This window comes from Cryptomeria japonica, chromosome 7 (assembly GCF_030272615.1).
Source record: "Cryptomeria japonica chromosome 7, Sugi_1.0, whole genome shotgun sequence".
Taxonomy (NCBI): domain Eukaryota; kingdom Viridiplantae; phylum Streptophyta; class Pinopsida; order Cupressales; family Cupressaceae; genus Cryptomeria; species Cryptomeria japonica.
The window spans coordinates 854,990,064-855,010,164 of NC_081411.1; the positions used below are offsets into that span (position 1 = coordinate 854,990,064).

Below are 20,101 nucleotides of genomic sequence, written 5' to 3' on the forward strand. Positions count from 1 at the left end.
CTTATGAGTAATCGAGCTTCTTATGATAGTATGTTATCATTAGTGCCATAAGAATTATCTTCTCAAACAGTGTATGAAATGATCTCTATCGTTTTGAGGATTCATCTTTGATATGCTCTATTATATTTGATTACTGACTTTGAGATGTCATGCTGACTCTCTTCTGCAATAATTGATCTACACAATGTACTGATGGAAGTGTTGATTTCTTGGAGTGTTTGACATATTGCTCACTATCCTTGGAAAGATGACCATCATCTTGGACTAATTCTTATTCCTCTTAATAGGAAAATCATCTTATTTATGAAACTCCACAATTTTCCAGACATCTTATTTTCAATTGTTTATGTATTTTACTCTAACTATCAACTTGCTATGTATATCTATTTCTCATAACTTCTAACAGGCTATTAGTGTTCAATGACTGCCACTCCTTGACCACAAAAGTACTTTATTGCTTTTATGCTATTAGTTTAAGGTTAGGGATATTACATATCATCAAAGTTAGTTTTTCGTTCAACATTGATTTATTGAATGAAAAGCATGTGTACTTGAAGAAAAGAGGGGGCTTGACATGATGTGCGTCCCTTCAAGGAGTAAGGGGAGTTAGGTTTTCTTGTGAGTGTACTTGGCATATTCACATTTCATTGGTGTTTTGTACAGCAGAAAAGATTGTTTCCACAGGATTAGAGGAGGAATTAGACACACTCGAAGGAGATGTAGACTTTTAGAAGAAAGGTGTCTCATTGTACAAGGATATTGGGAACACTTTATGTTCTCTCATGTTGTAAAGATATTTGAAGTAATTTGTTGGTTTGTGGATAGTTGAATTCATAAACTTAGGGGGTTGTTGTTGGTTTCTGGATAATTGAATGATTGAATTCACAGACTTGGTGAGTTGTTGTTGGTATGTGGATAGTTCAATCCACATACTAGATATAGATAGTTTGAGTATTCAGTTGGACAATCAGAACATTTGCCCAAACAATAGGAGTTTGGGTTAACGCTGATACAGATTTGAGTAATCAGAACATTTACCCAGACACAAGTTTGGGTTAATGCTGATGCAGACTTGTATAATAAGGTCAATTGCCTAGATCGAGAAGTTTTAGTTAATGCTGATACGGTTTTTTCTTATTTTTCTTTAACCTTAAATAAGGTTGTCAAGAAATAAGATTTACATTTAATAATATAATTAATTAATTTTTTAGTTGAGTAGGAAGTTATTCTCATAACAAAAAAAATAATAGCTTTATAAAACCAGTCCATCAAATATAATACATAAACTGAATAAATATAATAATACTTATCTTTAATAGTGTTTACAATGTAAATCTTTTGGTCTTCTATATTTGCTGCTCTACACATTAGAAAGTCGGAGCCAATAAATGCATTGCAGGAAACATCAGAAAAAGCCATCCACTTAACTTTGGCTAGAGATGCAATTGTGGTTATTTAAATAACTTTAATAGCATATGCATTACTGGATACCATATTGGTGGGCGAAGGACCAAAGCAGAGTAGAAATGGCTATGACCAAAGTCCTTGCCGATTGGTCTTGCCTGTAGTATAGCCCAAGGGCCAATGTACTCATAGCCACTAGCAACGTATATGTAACATACTCTTTATAGTATAACGTGTCATGGATCTTTGATTCTTGTTTGTCTAAGTACATTTTTGTGATAGTCATTCTTTATTCCTTTAACTAGATGGATTCCTGGATCCTCTAAATAACCTGAGTGATCTTTTGTCAAAGGACTGTATCCTTCAAGGTGGATGATATGCTGGTGTGCTAAGAATTCAATTACTGGATTATTATGCACGCTCAAGAAATAATACCAACCCTCCATAGAAAATAAACCACATAATTTATACTTATACATAAGAAAAGATAGCTAGTCTTCGAATTTTCTTTTTTCACGTCCTTGCATCCTGCAATACGTATCAAACTAAAAAAATTATTGATACTAAGCTACACAGACAGTCGCAAGGAACCATTTGCCTTGAATCTCTCACACAATCTCTACTTGCTATGAAAGTAAAACAATTTTGTTCTTAAAATAATCTCACCGGCAATGAAACCGATTTAGATAGAGAATGCCCAACGATAGCCGCATATCTGGAAATGAATAAACAATACCCAACAATTAATAACGCTGAAAATAGAAAAAAAAATTGTTTGACATTTAACTGTAAATTTTAAGTCTTCGATACTAACACAATTAGCACATCTTCCACTGAAGAAGCCAGTATGCCAAGCATTCCAACTGTCCAATTTAAAGGAAGCACCCTGTACCATATAAATTCTTGAATTTAGTGTATTGTTAACCAAAGACCGTTTGAATGAAATTAACGAGAATACACATCTCGAAAATCAACAAAATATTCATAAATTTACCCTGAATGGCATAACCGTCCGTATGTTGGTTTAAAACCGGTTACTCCACATAATGCTGCAGGCATTCGCACAGATCCTAGGAAAAACTCATTTGGTCAGTTTTGATGGTAAGTCTGTTGCCTTTAGTTGAAAAGTGAAAAAACAAGTAATCACATCAGCAATATATATGAATATTACAATCATATGCGAATTTTCATAAACCTGGACTCTTAAATCATAACAGTCATTTACAAAAGGTATGATACCATACAAACTTGATAAAAATATTCTAATGATTTCACAATTTTGGAAAGCTAATATAATTTTAAAATATGTAAAAACGATTGACTTACTCTATAAAAAGTTCCTGTACATTAATCATCTTTGACTCGGCATAGAACACCAAGTTATCCTCCTTAAATACTCATGTTCCAAGATCTTAAACTAGATCTTTAGTCATTTCTTTCCTATTAAAATTATGATTCTCTAAAAGAGTCTATGGTATCCTCAAGTTCAACATTTCAAAATAATTGTTATGAGAGAGGACTTCCAGATAAAGAAAAAGAATTGGGTTGCTAGTTATTAAACCAATTACACCTCCCATTCTAAGGTTGTCTTTTATTATCGTGGCACTTATGTCAACGAATGAAGCAATGCCATAAAATAGTGATTAAAACTCACGACATTAACAGAGCATTATCAACATCTGAAATACCCCATGATATCTTCAAAATTCCTTTCCATAAATATTACACAAGGATGTTAGATTCAAACTTTGTTTTGAAATATATTGATTATATGCGTGTTATTGCAGGATACAAGTGTCCATTCTTTAATGTTGGATGATAAAATTGCTCGTATGCTAGCGGTTTACAAGCTCAACTAAATAAATTTGTTACATTAAAAAGATTCATGTTTCACATTTCATTCTCGAAATGTTTCATCTTTTCATGGGTGTTGTTGAGAATGGTGCAGGAAAGGTCATATTTCCATGCAAACCATCATGATTTTGATTGTGAACAAGAGTGACGAAATCTCCCAATGATTCTTATCTACTTTATTGTTGGATTGAGGCAAGAATAAAATACTTATGCAGCTGCACATAGTCTGTTTAAAAAGGTTGTCAATCAATGTGAAGAAAAATTGGAACTTTTTTTGCCTATTGAGATAGAGAAAGAACTGGTGACTGGAGAGCCTGAAATTGAGAATGAAGAATCTCCAGAATTTTCTTTTGAAGAAGATGAAGGGTCATTTTAAGAGCTATGTATTGCTTATCTCCATATTGATCTTTTAGAAGAACTCGACTTCCATGATGACTTCCAAACAAAATCTATGGAGAGGAATATTCATAATGAGAGAGTTGAATTTGGCTTTATCTCCATAGTGTTTTTGCTGATTTGGATCAATTACAGGTCCTGGAAGAAGAAAAGAAAACATCAAAAAACCTTTGAAGATAGGAGGTACTTTGAGGGGGAGCTCCAGGATGATTCAAATGAAAGGTATGCCAATGACATAAATTTTGAAGTCACCAATAATGATATTTGGTTTGTTGCAAATTCTAGATTTATCAAATAATAATGAGCACTATTATCAAGTCAATGAAGAAATTTTGAAATTGAATTATGATTGCAAATAATGATGAGCACTATTATCAAGTCAGTGAAGAAATTTTGAAACTGAATTATGATTGCATGAAACCTAAGGCAATCATAATAACACCATTGGAAGGTATGAAGAAAGATTCTGATTTTTATATTTCCAACATCAACTCATCATCCTTGCAAATAAAGATGAGCACTATTATCAAGTCAGTGAAGAAATTTTGAAACTGAATTATGATTGCATGAGACCTAAGGCAATCATAATAACACCATTGGAAGGTATGAAGAAAGATTCTGATTTTTATATTTCTAACATCAACTCATCATCCTTGCAAATAATGATGAGCACTATTATCAAGTCAGTGAAGAAATTTTGAAACTGAATTCTGATTGCGTGAGACCTATGGCAATCATAATAACACCATTGGAAGGTATGAAAAAAATTTCTGATTTTTATATTTCTAACATCAACTCATCATCCTTGCAAGACTCTGACATTAATGAGGAAGATTAGAATAAACAATTATTAGTGATAGCTGAAAATGAAATGCAAACCATATCTAACCTGGATCACTCAAAAAGGTTCGCTAAAAGAATTATGCAAAAAGGCACAAAGAGACCAACTTGAACAAAATATAACCTTTACAGATTTACTAGTAGTAAGAAGTACAATGAAAGAAATGAAAATAGCATATTTGCACATGATCAAAGATAGAGATATGAAAACCAAATTCGCAAATGAGGCTTATGTACATCTAGAGAAACAAAGGCAAAGGTTGATGAGATCACCTAGGAGCTTCAATCAACTAAAGACTATTTGAACATCACTCAAATAGCAACATCACTCAAATAGCATTACTTGGGGCAGAAGAATATCTTCTTGTCACAAAATTCAAGGAGCTAGAGAACAGAAACAGGGCTAAAGAAATCAAGCAGGTGATTGATAAATTTAACAAAATACAAGATGACTTTGATCTAAAACATTACCCAATGTAATCGGAAATTTAAAGTTTAAATCAACGAGGGAATTGGTTTGAGCTTCAGGATAATTATAGTCTTCAACTTGTTGATAACCCATCGATTTCAATGGATGCAGAGTCATCATTTGATAATCCACTCTGAGTTGGATGATGAGGGACTTCCTGATTTTGATGACACGAGTGATGACAATATTGAGATACGGGATCCAAGTGTGATGTTCAGTCATGAGGTAGTACCTGTTGATTTGCTTGAAGGGGCATTCAAGATCATTTGAGGGCATTATCGTTGGCTCTGTGGGTTCACAAGGACAGGAGTAATATTATGATTTAGAGGTTGATGTGGTGGAAGGCCTTAGTGTTTGAACTTCAAGCATTACCCAATGCCCTCTAGGTGAAATTCATATGATTATCAGATTAGCACTACATCAAAATGTTGGGGCTATTTTTGGGGTGAATATCTATGCCCAGGATCATCAACATAACTTATTGTAAACTATTGATGTTGCGAGAAATATACCATTGAACGTTATTGACCTAAAATGCAAAAATAATGTTGATGTTACCTTTCCATACGACCATCTTATGGGTCCATTTGTGTTCTTACAAACGGATTGGAGGGAGATTTTGAGCAAGATATGGAGTTCAACTAGTTGGTTGGTTCTTGGATAGGTTATTTCAGCTCAGGAAACGATCAACTTTTTCATCTTGGTTGAGGACCTTAAAGTTTGTTACAGTTGGTCTTTTTTCAGGGTGCTGATTTTTTGAAAATCAGACTATAAGTCGCTAATTCACACTTGGACAGCTAAAAGTTTATACGTTTTCAGACCATTCAGCCACTTGTCAGGGTTAGTTTATGTTTTCAAATGAAAGGGATGACTAATTCACTAACCAAGTTCAGTTTTCGATTGGTGTTCAAGCACCAAACTTTTGTCATTTCTTGTTTTCAATGTGCACCTGTCATTAAGACAGCAAATTACTTTACAATTAGAACTATTATGTTGGAGTGCAAGGAGTTAAAAATGGAAAGATAACATTGACTTCCCAAATGATGCTATGGAAACTTGATTGTGGAGAGAAATTTGTAAGGACTTGATTGAGATCTTACAAAGTTTGCTTGCTCTTCAAGTCACATTTGATGGCACTCAACTATATAGTACTCCAAGTAGAAGAAGATATAGGCCTCCTAGATTGGTTTGGGATCCGGCAATTCTATAGGTGATTCAGGATTGTTTGGATGATTTAGGCTCGCAATTTTTGGGGGCAAGCAATTCTATAGAGAGAAGATTGTAATGCCCCATTTTCTACAACATTTGTTTCATTAACTTTTTGCTAGATCCAAGTTTTCCCATTACCTAGGTGTGCTTGAAAGTGCTCCTAAGTTCTTGGAGGATCCGGGTCCAGTTTTATTTAGTATCTATTTATGGCATTGAGCTCAATTGGTGAAGTGCAGTGACACTTTTAGAAGCATTTTCATGCTCCTAGGGTGTTCTCCAAAGTTCTTGGAGAGCACATCTATTTTTAGCACGTCATTCGGTTGATACCTATCATCATTCGACTACCCAATGTTATCATGGCTTAATCGGTTCATGCCTCCAAAGCCTTGACAATGCTTTCCACAACTCGGGCAAGAATATTTAAATATACACTAAGAATTAAAATGGACACCAAGGGAAGGGGACTAATACTTAAGTCATTTTATCATTTGAAATATGTTTTGAGAGGGAAATGAATTATTTGAACTCTTAAATTGGCTTTTTTCCCTCCACCTCTATGAAAGCTCTTGGTCTCTCATTTGGATTATGCAACAGAGTACACTTAACAAGATGTTGTCAGATTAAACCAGAGAGTTCTTCCAAGATCGATTGAGGACAAAAACCCTCTTTTGGTTGTTAGTTTCAGATCTGAAAGACAACCCCTAGCTAGTGAGAATGATTCCTCATAGGGGTCACCTTTGCATTCATAGACCTTTAAACAAGGGTTTCAAGAAATTAAGATTTTTATGGTATTTTCATGTGCAGATATTTTGAGATTATGTTTGCTGATTTTTCTAAGTTTTGTGCTGAATTTGAAAGGTTTTTGTGAAGTCCATGTTGCTGGTTCAAAATGCTAAGTCTCCGAGATACCCTAGCTGGGTTGTACCCTTCAAAAAGCATGGGGAAGTGTGACAAAGGATTGGAATGCTCTGAAAACAAATGCAACTGATATCTAGTGTTGGGTGACACTATTTGTAAAGGTTTTCTGGTTGTTAGTAGGCCATATGCATTTCCATGATAGCCGTATCATTTGCAGGTGACCATTGAAGCATGGCATAAGGATTATAGGTGCAAATAGCCCTGATTTTGGACGTTGTCTTGCCTTGAGAGGTGGTGTCTAATCATTCTCTGCCTCTTTCAGACCTTATTGCATTGTGTAAGCAAGGTTTGAAGGTGAATTGGTATTTTCCATTGCTGGATGTGTTTGGTGCACTTCCCTCTGACCTGTTATTGCTCATTAGTGACACTGGGCTCTTAGGAAGCTGATAGCAGGAGTTCTGAGTGGTTTTCATGATGTTTTAAATGCATTAAGGGGCTATACAGCCTGCTGCACATAGGGCGTTTCAAACCTATACCATTCTGATACACATTTCCAATTGGATATCTGATCCTTCCAGTGGGTCAGGTGTACCTGGAACTTGCTTTTTTCTTTCATTTTGTGGCAATACATCAATGCAGGGTTGATTTTGGCTTGATTTGGGTCCTTGGTGAAAGCTTCAGCCAACGTTGGAGGGTGCATCATGGTATCATCTTGCCGTTACAGACCTGTATCATGCTCAACACTGTAGAGCATATCTGTTCATATTAATATCAGCCCACTTACAAGGAGTTCGAGGAGTAGTCTCATGGGGTAACCCCAGTATAGATCATATGGTCCATGTGGTCTAGAGTTAGAAAATCGTTGGGAGACATATACTTGATCCACTACCTGTAGCAGCCTTTTCTGGAGTCAATATCAGACCTACAACAGTCAACTCCAACATGGTTTCCAAGGTATTTCAAGTTGGAATTTTCATATGAATTATATTTCATGTATTGGAACCACTGTCTTCCAAAACAATTGTAACAAATGTAATGTGTGCATTGATAATTTATATCAAACTCTAATGACAGTAGTGTACTGCAATTTGCAAGTTGGGTTATTGTTCTCGTTGCCAAAAAGTCAAAAAAAATGGGGTGGTTGTTACATTAATGGTGATTCCAAAGTAAGTTCAGTATGCATTAGTTCTGATTTTGATAGTATGACAGCAGTATAGAGTTGTATAAGCACTATATCAGCCTCTTGCTTCAACTTATACTTCAGCTACGTTGATAAATAGACATTTTGGGTATGATATTCTATGCTCATTTTGAGTCTTTTAGACTAATTTATGTTATTGCAGCAGTCTCATTTCGTAATCAGAATATTATATCAGACTTGTTCTAGCAGTATATCAATCATTTATGTTGTGCATCCATGCTTGTCTTGTGAACCCCGGATGTTAGTACCACTAGAGGTATATAATTATATGCATTTTATCTTGTAAAAATGGATTGTTTATCGCCAGTTCATATTGTAGTGGACACCCTAGAATGCCCAAAAACTAACCCCACTGCTGATAGGAATTTAGTCAAACAGTTTGCAGCCAACTCCTTATTCCTTCGTTTAATGTTTCAATGTTTTTTTTTGTTTTTAAGTCTTTGCACAGGTATGAAACCACATAACATGAACTAAAAAGAATTTACAATAATAGGCAAGCTGGAAATTGAACTACTGCTGTTATAATATTATTTCCAGAATTAACAAAAATCAAATATATAACAGGTTATTTTAAACTCACTAAATACTCCAGCATTTTGACATAATGTTCCAACCAAAGTTTCTAATTCTGCTGCTACGGTAACATGAATAGTGCTGCATGAATAGTACCAGGTGAATAGTGCCGTGTGAATAGTGCCCGGTGAATAGTACCCGCGTGAATAGTGTCGCGTGAATAGTACCCACGTGAATAGTGTCGCGGCCTGGAGCTGGAAATGCAACCAAATAATGCTGCTGCTTGTAGCTGGAAAAGCACCCAATCTGCCTGTAAATGAAGCTAATAGCAAAGGATTCCAAAGGCCAAACCCCAAGGGAATGACGTCTAGAATGTCACAAGAGAGGATAGACGTCCTCTAATGCCAAGAACGGATCTGCAACTCACACACCAAATTCTTCTCATATTCCACATGCCCATTGAAGCCACAAAAGCTCCCTTTTATTCTTTCTCCAAGGGGCGACCCAACTCACTCAAGCAATGTGGGATAAAACATGTTCAATATAAAACATATTAAAATATTCACTTATGTCTCGCTTGGTTGCTTCTTTGATTTACACATATCTCCATAAAATAAATATTAAAGTACACTTTAATATTTTACAATTAAATTAAATGTTACTTTAATAAAACTTCAGGCATTAAAATATTTTAGCAATGGGACTCCGAATAGCGTGAGTGATAGCTCGTCGGAAAGCTCTCGTCAAGGAGTATCAAATCCAATCACCAAAACTAGCCCCCGTTGTGTCCTGCTGACTTACTAAAAATAGTAAGTATGCCTGAAACTAAGTAAATCAACTTCGTTTTGGCCCAAACTGGAAATGACTAGGCCAAAACACTCCAGGATCCCTTTAAACCCTTCGTTAGCCCTCGGGACCATGTAGAGCTAGGCTAACGCACATATACTTGGTCAATCTGCTAGAGTGGGGACATTACAGTCCGCCCCCCTTGAAATTGCTTGTCCTCAAGCAATCTCAGTCCAGCCTGCTGTATCACCTGCTCATTCTCCCATGTAGCATCTTCCTCCGGCAGGTCTCTCCATCTGACCAAATACTCCTTCACTATCCTGTTTCTGAGTTTCCTCTCTCTGGTGTCCAAAATAGCCTCAGGTACTAACACGAGCTTCCCCTCCTCATCCAAAGGAGGTAAATCTGCAGAAGGTACTACACTCTGACCAATAGCTTTCTTAAGCCTAGACACATGAAATACATTGTGCACCTGACTGCCCTCTGGAAGCTCAAGCTCATAGGCGACTTCGCCCACTCTGCGAATCACCCTGTAGGGACCATAAAATCTAGGCTTCAACTTTTCAGCTCCGCTCTTCTTGAGTGATGACTGTCTATATGGTTGTAGCCTCAAGTAAACCATATCCCCTACCTCGAAACTGCGCTCTATACGGTGCTGATCAGCGTACCATTTCTGTTGATTCTCGGCCTGCTGTATATTCTCCTTGAGCACTTTCACGATGTCCTGACTATCCTGCAATAAGTTTTTGGCTTTGGGCACTCTGCTGTCCCCCAAAACTAAATCCATGAAGCTAGGTGCATCATAACCATAGAGTGCCATGAAAGTAGTCATCCTGATGGACATATGATAAGTGGTGTTATAACAATACTCTCCCATATGCAACCATTTGACCCAAGCTTTTTGTTGTGCAGTTACATAGTTCCTCAAATATCCCTCCACCCATTTATTCACAATCTCTGTTTGCCCATCTGTCTGCGGATGATAACTAGTGCTAGGTGTAAGATCTGTACCACACAACCTAAACAACTCCTGCCAAAAAACACTCATAAACTTACTATCCCGATCATTGACAATGAATCTGGGCAACCCATGTAACCTGAATATCTCTCTAAAGAAAAGATCTGCCACCTGTGCTGCTGTGTAAATGGACGGAATAGCAAAGAAGTGAGCGAACTTCGTCAAGCGGTCCACCACCACATAGATGCAATCCCTTCCCTGCACTCATGGTAACCCAGTGATGAAGTCCATCGAAATACTTTCCCATTTCCTATCAGGAATGGGCAAGGGCTGTAATAAACCTGCAAGAAATGTGTGCTCTCCCTTATTCTGTTGACAAACTGCACACTCCCTGACATACCTCTGAACATCATCCTTGAGCCCTCTCCATGAGAACCGCTGGATCTGCCTATAGGTCTTGAAGATCCCCGGATGCCCAGCTGTGGGTGCATCATGAAATGCCTTTAGTATCACCTCTCACAAATGTGATGACGGAATCAAATAAACCCTGTCCTGAACTCTGATCAATCCATCTATCACCTCATAGCGATCATCCTGTATAGTACCTGAAATCAATCCAGAAGCCCAAGCATCTCCGACATACTCTGCTATAATCTGATCTCTCCAATCTCCTGAAATCTCTGCCAGAGCACATAAGTGAGGTCTCCGAGATAAGGCATCAGCCACCACGTTTTTCTTACCTTTGACAAACTCTATGTCAAAGTCATAAGCCTGCAATTTAGTAACCCATTTCTGTTGCCGGTCATTAAGATCACGCTGGCTCATGAAATATTTTATGCTATTGTGATCAGTTTTGATCACAAACTGTCCGCCTACTAAGTATGATCGAAATTTGGCCAATGCATGCATTATGGCCAACATCTCCCTGTCATAGATAGAATAGCTCCTCTCAACACCTCGGAGCTTCCTACTCTCGAATGCAATGGGATGTTTCTCCTGCATCAATACTGGCCCTATCCCATCACCTGAAGCATCACACTAAAGTTCAAATGGCTTCGTGAAATCTAGTAGAGCTAAAACCGGACAAGATGACATCACTTGTTTGAAGTGGTCAAAACATTGCTGCGCTGCTTCTGTCCATACGAAGGCTCCCTTTTTAGTGAGGTCTGTCAAAGGTGCTGCAGTCTGTGAAAACCCCTTAACAAACCTCCTATAAAACCCGCATAAACCAAAGAACCCCTTAAGTTGTGTGAGGTTCGTGGGAGTAGGCCAATCTACTATAGCTCTAATCTTTTCAGGGTCTACTCAAACTCCATCTGCACTAATGATATGCCCAAGGTATAGTAATTCTGTCATACCAAACTCACACTTAGACTCCTTGGCATATAAAGACTCTCTCTCTAGGATAGATAATACCTCCTCCAAATGCTGTGAATGTTCCTCCCAGGTCTTACTGAAGACCAAGATGTCATCAAAGAAGATCAAGACAAATCTCCTCAACTGCTCCCTGAATACCTGGTTCATACAACTCTGAAATGTAGCGGGTGCATTGGTTAGTCCAAATGGCATAACCATAAACTCAAAGTGGCCATAGTGACATCGGAAGGTTGTTTTCTCAATGTCCTCAGCTCTCATCCTGATCTGATGGTATCCGGATCGCAAATCAATTTTGGTGAAGAAGCATGCCCCATGCAACTCATCAATCAACTCATCAATCCTAGGAATGGGATACCTGTTTTTAATTGTTTTCTTATTCAGTGCCCTGTAATCGATGCACATGCGCATTGTCCCATCCTTCTTCTTTACCAAAACTACAGCTGAAGCAAAGGGGCTTTTGCTAGCCCTGATGTGCCCCATTTCCAACAACTCCTTAATTGCCTTCTCTATCTCATCTTTATGTTTCTTAGGATGACGATAGGGAGTGATCATCACTGGTTTGGCTCCCTCCTCGAGCTCAATAACATGCTCTGCACCCCTGTCAGGAGGAACCCCGTGAGGAATATCACTGAATACCTTGGCATGCCTGTGAAGAATCTCCTGTATATCTGATGGATGACTCTTCACCCGAGGCTCCGGTGAAGTTGGCATAACTAAGCACTCTGTTGCCCACTCTATGTCATTATGTAGAAAAAGTCTCTCCATTCTCTTCAAAGAGACTACCTTGCAACTCCCATCTGAAAGTCCCCTGAGAACAACAGTCCTACCCTCATGCTGAAACCTCATTTCCAACTTCGCTAGGTTGAAAGTGAACTCAACCAGCGATGCCATCCATGTCATACCGAGGATGACGTCGTAATCTCCCATGTCCACAACGTAGAAATCATCCTCCAACTCATAGCCATCTCCAAATCTAATGTGAAGATTTGAAACCTTCTGAGTACATAATAGCTTTTCGCCATTAGCCACCATGACCCTAAAACCATCATGCTCCTCTGTCTATAAACCTCTCCTGGCTACCAACTGTGTATCTATAAAGTTATGTGTAGCCCCAGTGTCAATGAGAGATATCACTTTCTGCCCCTGGATAGTACCCCTGGCCTTAAATGTGATTGCCTTTTGGGCCCTTGTCAAGCGTGCCAACGATGTATCATCCTTAGGAATGTTGCTCTCCTCTATCATGTTACCCTCATTTGAATCGGAGTGTTGATCCTCCCCCTCTGACTCTGACTCCTCTGCTGAAAAATACTCCATTTGATTTGCCTTAGCCTTGAGAGGGCATTTATGAGATAAGTCCCAAGGCTCTCTACACTGGAAGCACAGTTTCTTCTTTCGAAGTTCATTCAAGGTTTCACTGTCTAGTCCTTTTGATCCTTCTTTGGGTTTGTTATACTCTTTCTGAAATGGTTTTTTATCTCTGTCCTTGCGGTAGGAAGAATCTGTTGAATGGTATTTTCCTTTGTATACCTAAGGGGCTAAATCTCGTGCCTTTTTAGTTGCTTCTGCTAAGGTGAGTGGATCATGTCCCTTCACCCAAACACGTAATGGATCAGCAAGCCCATCACAAAATAACACCACCAATCTCCTAGGAGAGATATCAGTAACAAGTACAGACAAACGCTGAAACTCGGCGATGTAAGCATCCACTGACCCTGACTGTTTTAACCGTGCTAGCTCCTTGAAATGTAGCTCGAGATCCCTAGTGTCAAATCTCTCAATCAATCTTTCTGTGAATTCCTCATAGGATGTAATCTGATTATGCCCCAGAGTCACCATGCCATGATGCCACCATTCATGCGCAACGCCGTCCAAATGCATAGCCGCATACTTGATAGCCTCATCCTCAGGCATAGGATTTAGCTGCAAGTATGTATCTACCTTCTGCACCCAAGCTCGTGCAGTCATCTTCCCTGAAGCATCATAATAAGGCAAGGAAAGTTTTCCAACTTTCTTCCTCAGCTCAAAATTCTGATTCCTCCCTCCTGCTCTAGGCATATGTCTCATCCTCAAGTCCATATAATCTCTGAGGGAAATATCTGCCTGAAACTCGGGTCCACTGGCCTCCCAGTCCCTCCTGAACTGACCCTGTAACTCAGTAATCTGGGGTTCGTTCACTGGTTGAACCGGATCCCTAGGTGGAAAGGTGGGTAGAAGAGGTCTCGAGCTCGCTGTTCGAGCTGGGTGTGCAATGTGTCTAAAGTTATCCGCCTCAATTCCATTGTTGCCATGTCCATTATTACCATTAATGTTATTCTCAGGGCCATTGTTGTTGCCTCGGCCTCCATTATTATCATTGCCCCTATTGTTATCGTTTCCCCCATTGTTATTGTTTCCATTGTTGGCCTCACCTGGATTAATATTAACGCCCATCTGTCTAGCCATAAGCTGCAACATCATGTCCATTCGCCTATTCTGCTCCTGCTGCATACGCTGCCCTTGCTCTAACGTACCCAGCAACTGTCTGAACATTACCTCCCCCTGATCTGGAACAATATTCCTCTCATCTCGGTCACCCATCCTGCTGTCCTGATCGAAGAATATTTCCTCTATGTCTGTATGACTGGATTCTATGTCCACCTGCACGGATGAACTAGACTGCTCACTCTGACTATCCGGATTTCTATTTTGTCTGGCCCTGGTACTGCGAAAATTATAATGCCCCTGTCGCATGCTCAATCATACATTCTGGACCTGTTTTATTTCTGCAATATGTTTTGGTGAAAGTTTCCCACAAGATGGCAGAATCTTCTGCTCTGATACCACTGTAGTGGACACCCTAGAATGCCCAAAAACTAACCCCACTGCTGATAGGAATTTAGTCAAACAGTTTGCAGCCAACTCCTTATTCCTTCGTTTAATGTTTCAATGTTTTTTTTTGTTTTTAAGTCTTTGCACAGGTATGAAACCAGATAATAGGCAAGCTGGAAATTGAACTACTGCTGTTATAATATTATTTCCAGAATTAACAAAAATCAAATACATAGCAAGTTATTTTCAACTCACTAAATACTCCAGCATTTTGACATAATGTTCCAACCAAAGTTTCTAATTCTGCTGCTACAATAACATGAATAGTGCCGCATGAATAGTGCCAGGTGAATAGTGCCGCATGAATAGTGCCAGGTGAATAGTTGCCGCGTGAATAGTGTGGCGTCAATAGTACCCGCGTGAATAGTGTCGCGTGAATAGTACCCGCGTGAATAGTGTCGCGGCCTATAGCTGGAAATGCAACCAAATAATGCTGCTGCTTGTAGCTGGAAAAGCACCCAATCTGCCTGTAAATGAAGCTGATAGCAAAGGATTCCAAAGGCCAAACCCCAAGGGAATGACGTCTAGAATGTCACAAGAGAGGATAGACATCCTCTAATGCCAAGAACGGATCTGCAACTCACACACCAAATTCTTCTCATATTCCACATGCCCAATGAAGCCACAAAAGCTCCCTTTTATTCTTTCTCCAAGGGGCGACCCAACTCACTCAAGCAATGTGGGATAAAACATGTTCAATATAAAACATATTAAAATATTCACTTATGTCTCCCTTGGTTGCCCCTTTGATTTACACATATCTCCATAAAATAAATATTAAAGTAACACTTTAATATTTTACAATTAAATTAAATGTTACTTTAATAAAACTTCAGGCATTAAAATATATTAGCAATCGGACTCCGAATAGCGTGAGTGATAGCTCATCGGAAAGCTCTCGCCAAGGAGTATCAAATCCAATCACCAAAACTAGCCCCCGTTGTGTCCTGCTGACTTACTAAAAATAGTAAGTATGCCTGAAACTAAGTAAATCAACTTCGTTTTGGCCCAAACTGGAAATGACTAGGCCAAAACACTCCAGGATCCCTTTAAACCCTTCGTCAGCCCTCAAGACCATTTAGAGCTAGGCTAACGCACATATACTTGGTCAATCTGCTAGAGTGGGGACATTACACATATGCATATCATGCTGACAGGTCTTGGTTGATTCACCATTAGATCCAATGTATTTTATTAGCCCGTTTTAGCATTGACCAAGTTTGTGTAATCAACAATTTTGGTCTGGACTCTGAACCAGCTTAGACATTCTACTAGTGGCTTGCATTTATGCATGTTGTCCATTGAAGAAGTGTTGATTGAGGTCAACTATATCATTGCGTGCTATGGTTGCCCTGCGACCATTTCATTATGTTTGCATACATTGTAGTCAATAGTGTGATTGAAGAACTGTATGCTCTTACCTTGCTCTCGGAGTAATTTAAAAAGTAGGCTGTCTTGTTACACTATGCGTCATCCACTAGTGACCTAGGGAGCCTTTATTTTCTCTGTTACAATAATATTATTGCAATAGTTTTTACCGAGGATTGTTGTCCTCAATTTTATCTCCCTTGGTGGGGCACATGATGATCTTGCTCTTATTATCTTTGCCATAGCTTTCTTATAATAAGAAGAGTAAACCACATGGAATGGAATGCCAATGACAATGAAAAATTTGTCGATGGCATCATTTGCCTCTTCGTAGATCCAAACTGCCGCTTCGCAATCAAAACTAACAATTTATGGTGTAGTCAAGTCCTAGGATAATCCCCAAACAAGCAGCGAGAAAATCAAACACAAAACAATACTTCAAATATAGAACAAAATTCACTATCTGAACACTATAAAGATTCAGTTTTATTATTCAGCTATGATTTCATCATAGTTCACATAAATATTCCCTTTACCCAAAACTGAAGTTCTCTTTCTCTGCAATCTTCTTTGCTCCTTCACATGAGCCTAAAACCCCTCTGCTACTATTTGTTCATCCTCTTGTCTGTTTCCTCAGCCCCCACCTCTCTCAGTTTACAATCTACAGTTTATATCATTCGAAAGGAACTTGAACAACCACGTGTTGTGGTTCAATCAAAGTCATGCATATGACAACACTTGATTTTAGGTGCAAAAGTCTTTGGTCCAATCAAAATTATCCAAGTGGCGAAATTTAATTCCAAGTGTGTTGGTCCTTAACTGCGATCACCTACCTTTCAGTGAAATTGAACCTCGGTGAACTCATCAGTTCGCGAACTTCAAGCATTATAACTTTTTCACTTTTCCTTAGTTCAGCGAAATTGAGCTTCAATGAACTTCTGAGTTCACAAACTTGAATATTGGCCAAACACAAGCCTTCAGACACCTTCACCTTTCCTTCATTCAGCAAAATTGAGTTTCAACGAACTTATGAGTTCACGAACTTGAATATTGCCCAAAACACAAGCCTTTGAGCACCTTCACTTTTTCTTTATTTAGTGAAATTAAATTTCAATGAAGTCATGAGTTCTCAAACATGACTATTAGCCGAAACACAAGCCTTCGTTTCTCTTCCTCTTGACGATGCTCTTTCTTCTGCGACAGAATGGAGATACGGCAAACTTATGAGTTTGTGAATTCAAGGATTGGCTGAACTATTTTGGCAATATTGGTCTTTGCAAACCAAAAGGTTATTGAACTGCATCCCTAGGCAAAAATAAGCTTTTCAACAAAATCCAAAGTAGGTGAACCAAGAAGTTTACCAATTAAAGCCTTCTTGGCAAGATTTTAAGTTGGTGAACAAGGGCTTACCCAGCACATGAAGATGTCAATCATCAGCTATTTTTGCAGCTTTAGAATTAATTTTCAAATTTAGAAGATGGTTGAATAAAGGGCTTTTGAACCAAGATTTTCTCCAAATTCAACTATCAACAACCAACTTAAGTCAACGACTAACAGAAGAACAAACCAAAGGAAAACCAAGGAACCGTTTCAATTAATGTGGATCAAAAGTGCACCCAGACACTCCTGCATCACTTCAGTATACAAAAACCACTACCATAGGAATCAAATTTCCATGTTTGAAAACAAGTGGCATAAGTGGCATCCAGAGGCAGGTTAAGTTGTCAAGTAGATAGATGCCATCAAAAGTGACTTAATCTCGCTCACACCAAGATTCAAGTCATTTGGACATTGAAATATATTAAATAACCAGTCTCTGTATTAATTCAACAGTCCATGTACATCAAGTGCTTATAATATTAAACCCCAAATACCACTATCATGATGCCACTACGAAGGAACGGTATGCAATATATAATACCCGAAGGGGTGCGACCAACCGTCGCGTCCAACTGCCCTTCGAGACGACTAACTAACTGACTGACGTAACTCATTATTACCGACGACAACATAAACATAATATTACAACATAACATAATGATTATTCCCGGCAACATCATCCCCCCCAAGAAAAGAAGTCGTCTCCGAACGACTTAATACAAAATAGAGATGACATTAAACAAAACCAAGGTAGAGAACTGCAGGAACTGCGAGCGCTAGTCGAGCGTGGAACTCATACACCTGTTGCTTCCTCGCCTGAAAACCCTTTTCTGCTACAATCCGATGCTCAAGTACGGATTTCACCATTAGTGCTTCCTTTGACATCACAATCCTCCTGTGCCTAAACCAAACTTGTCTGCAAAACACGCTTTCCAGTCTCAACCTCCACCAACAGCTACTCAAATGATACTGTCTCCCTAGCCAATTTGTCCTCAATAGCCACCTGCTACCCTCTCGGCATCCAACACCTGGGTACGCTGAGCTAAGTCTCACGCTTCTCCTTCCTCCAACCTGGTGGTCAACTCCTCCTGAGCCCTCTGTGCATCCACCAAGGCAACCTCTCGTTCAGCCGAGACATACTCCGAGTTCCTCAAAGTGTAACATTCATGCCTGGAAGAGGCTACAACCTTCTGGCACAAAGGCTAGGAGACACCTCAAAATACTCCATCACACCCCCCAAAGGCTGATAACTGAACTGAATAACTCTCTGGTGTCATACAACTTCGCGTTCTTGCAATGCCTTCCTTCAAACTATGCTTGTTCGCAACATCCAAATCCGTCTCCCTCTACAGCTTATGGCTTCCCCACCAATGCTTAGCTTTAGGCTTCTTTCTCACAGTATGAAACAACCCAACACTTACCATGACTGCTCTGATGCCCGTCACCCAACACCAAAAAGTGTATTGTAGCTCAAAAATAAACTGGGGGTCTGGAGGCAGTGCCCCAAGCGGGCTCTGGGGCAACGCCCCAGCAGGGTCCGGGGGCACATCATTTCTGTGATATTTTAAGATGCAAAAACCCTGAAACGTGTTACCAGATTCATTGAACCTGGACATGCATATGAAAACGTGTTACAAGATCAAGGCACATCTAACCGTTATCACATTGGAAATTGCACTAGAAGATTGTGTATGATTTTGAGATCAATCTAACCAATGAAATATTTTGTATAGTTATTCATTCGAAGAATCGTGTTTGTAAGATCGAAGCAATGAATTGGATCACCGTCTTAAGAGATCTATTTATACAGCATGAGTTAAGAGTTAAAAGGTGTGTGCATGAGTGTAAGAAGACTATTACAAAGACACAGAAGTCACCGAGAAGGTTTTCGGAGAACAGTCGAAGAACAGAGTAAACAGAAGGGTTTACCGAGTTTCTATATGGGTTACCGAGGTATGCTATAAGCAAGGTAACTTATTCTGAGCACATAGAATCTGCTATAACATTTCAGATGTAAAGTTGCATATATTTGTAATAATTTCATTGTAATATTTTGAGTTATAGAGAAACCTTTAACAGGGTAAAAGACTCTAACCAAGTCTATAAATTGTAAAGCCTCTAACCAGGTGCAACATTTAGATTAAGTGTTGTAAAATATTTTTGCAAGGTAGATCTAACAGATCTTGTTACTCCTAACAAGGTAAGCTATCAGAAATAGCTAAACACGTAGCTCTAACCGAGCATCTTTATTATTGCAGTAGTGAAGTTGTGGGTGCCATCCTCACCGCAGTTTTTCTCTCTAACCAAGAGTTTCTGCGTAACCAAAATATGTCTTATAGAGTGAATCATGTATGATTGTTATCTATTTGTTTTAACTTTATTTTATGTTACTGCACTATTCTATTTATGCATAACACTAAAGTTATTATTCAAGAAAAGTTTTGAAGTACTAATTCACCCATCCCCTCTCAGTACATTAGCTTTCCATATTGGGCCTAACAATTGGTATCAGAGCTTGAATCTTGGAAAAGGGTTTAACTGCCTAAAGAGAAAGATCTTATCAATCGAAGGCTACAAACAATCTCGGAGGATTGTGTATCTACAAGAAGAGATGGATCAT

General features: G+C 38.8%; 1 protein-coding gene across 2 annotated transcripts in view; it reads right to left on the reverse strand.

The window, feature by feature from the left end:
- Positions 1-20,101, reverse strand: part of LOC131028940 (fatty acid amide hydrolase) — a 176,558-nt gene that overhangs the window by 40,529 nt on the left and 115,928 nt on the right. For both annotated transcript variants that reach the window (XM_057959317.2, XM_057959318.2), the window contains exons 9-11: positions 2,399-2,474; positions 2,219-2,290; positions 2,071-2,119 (exon numbers count right to left, since the gene is read on the reverse strand). In XM_057959317.2, coding sequence (XP_057815300.2) covers positions 2,071-2,119; positions 2,219-2,290; positions 2,399-2,474 — 197 coding nt within the window. The remainder of the gene's footprint in view (positions 1-2,070; positions 2,120-2,218; positions 2,291-2,398; positions 2,475-20,101) is intronic.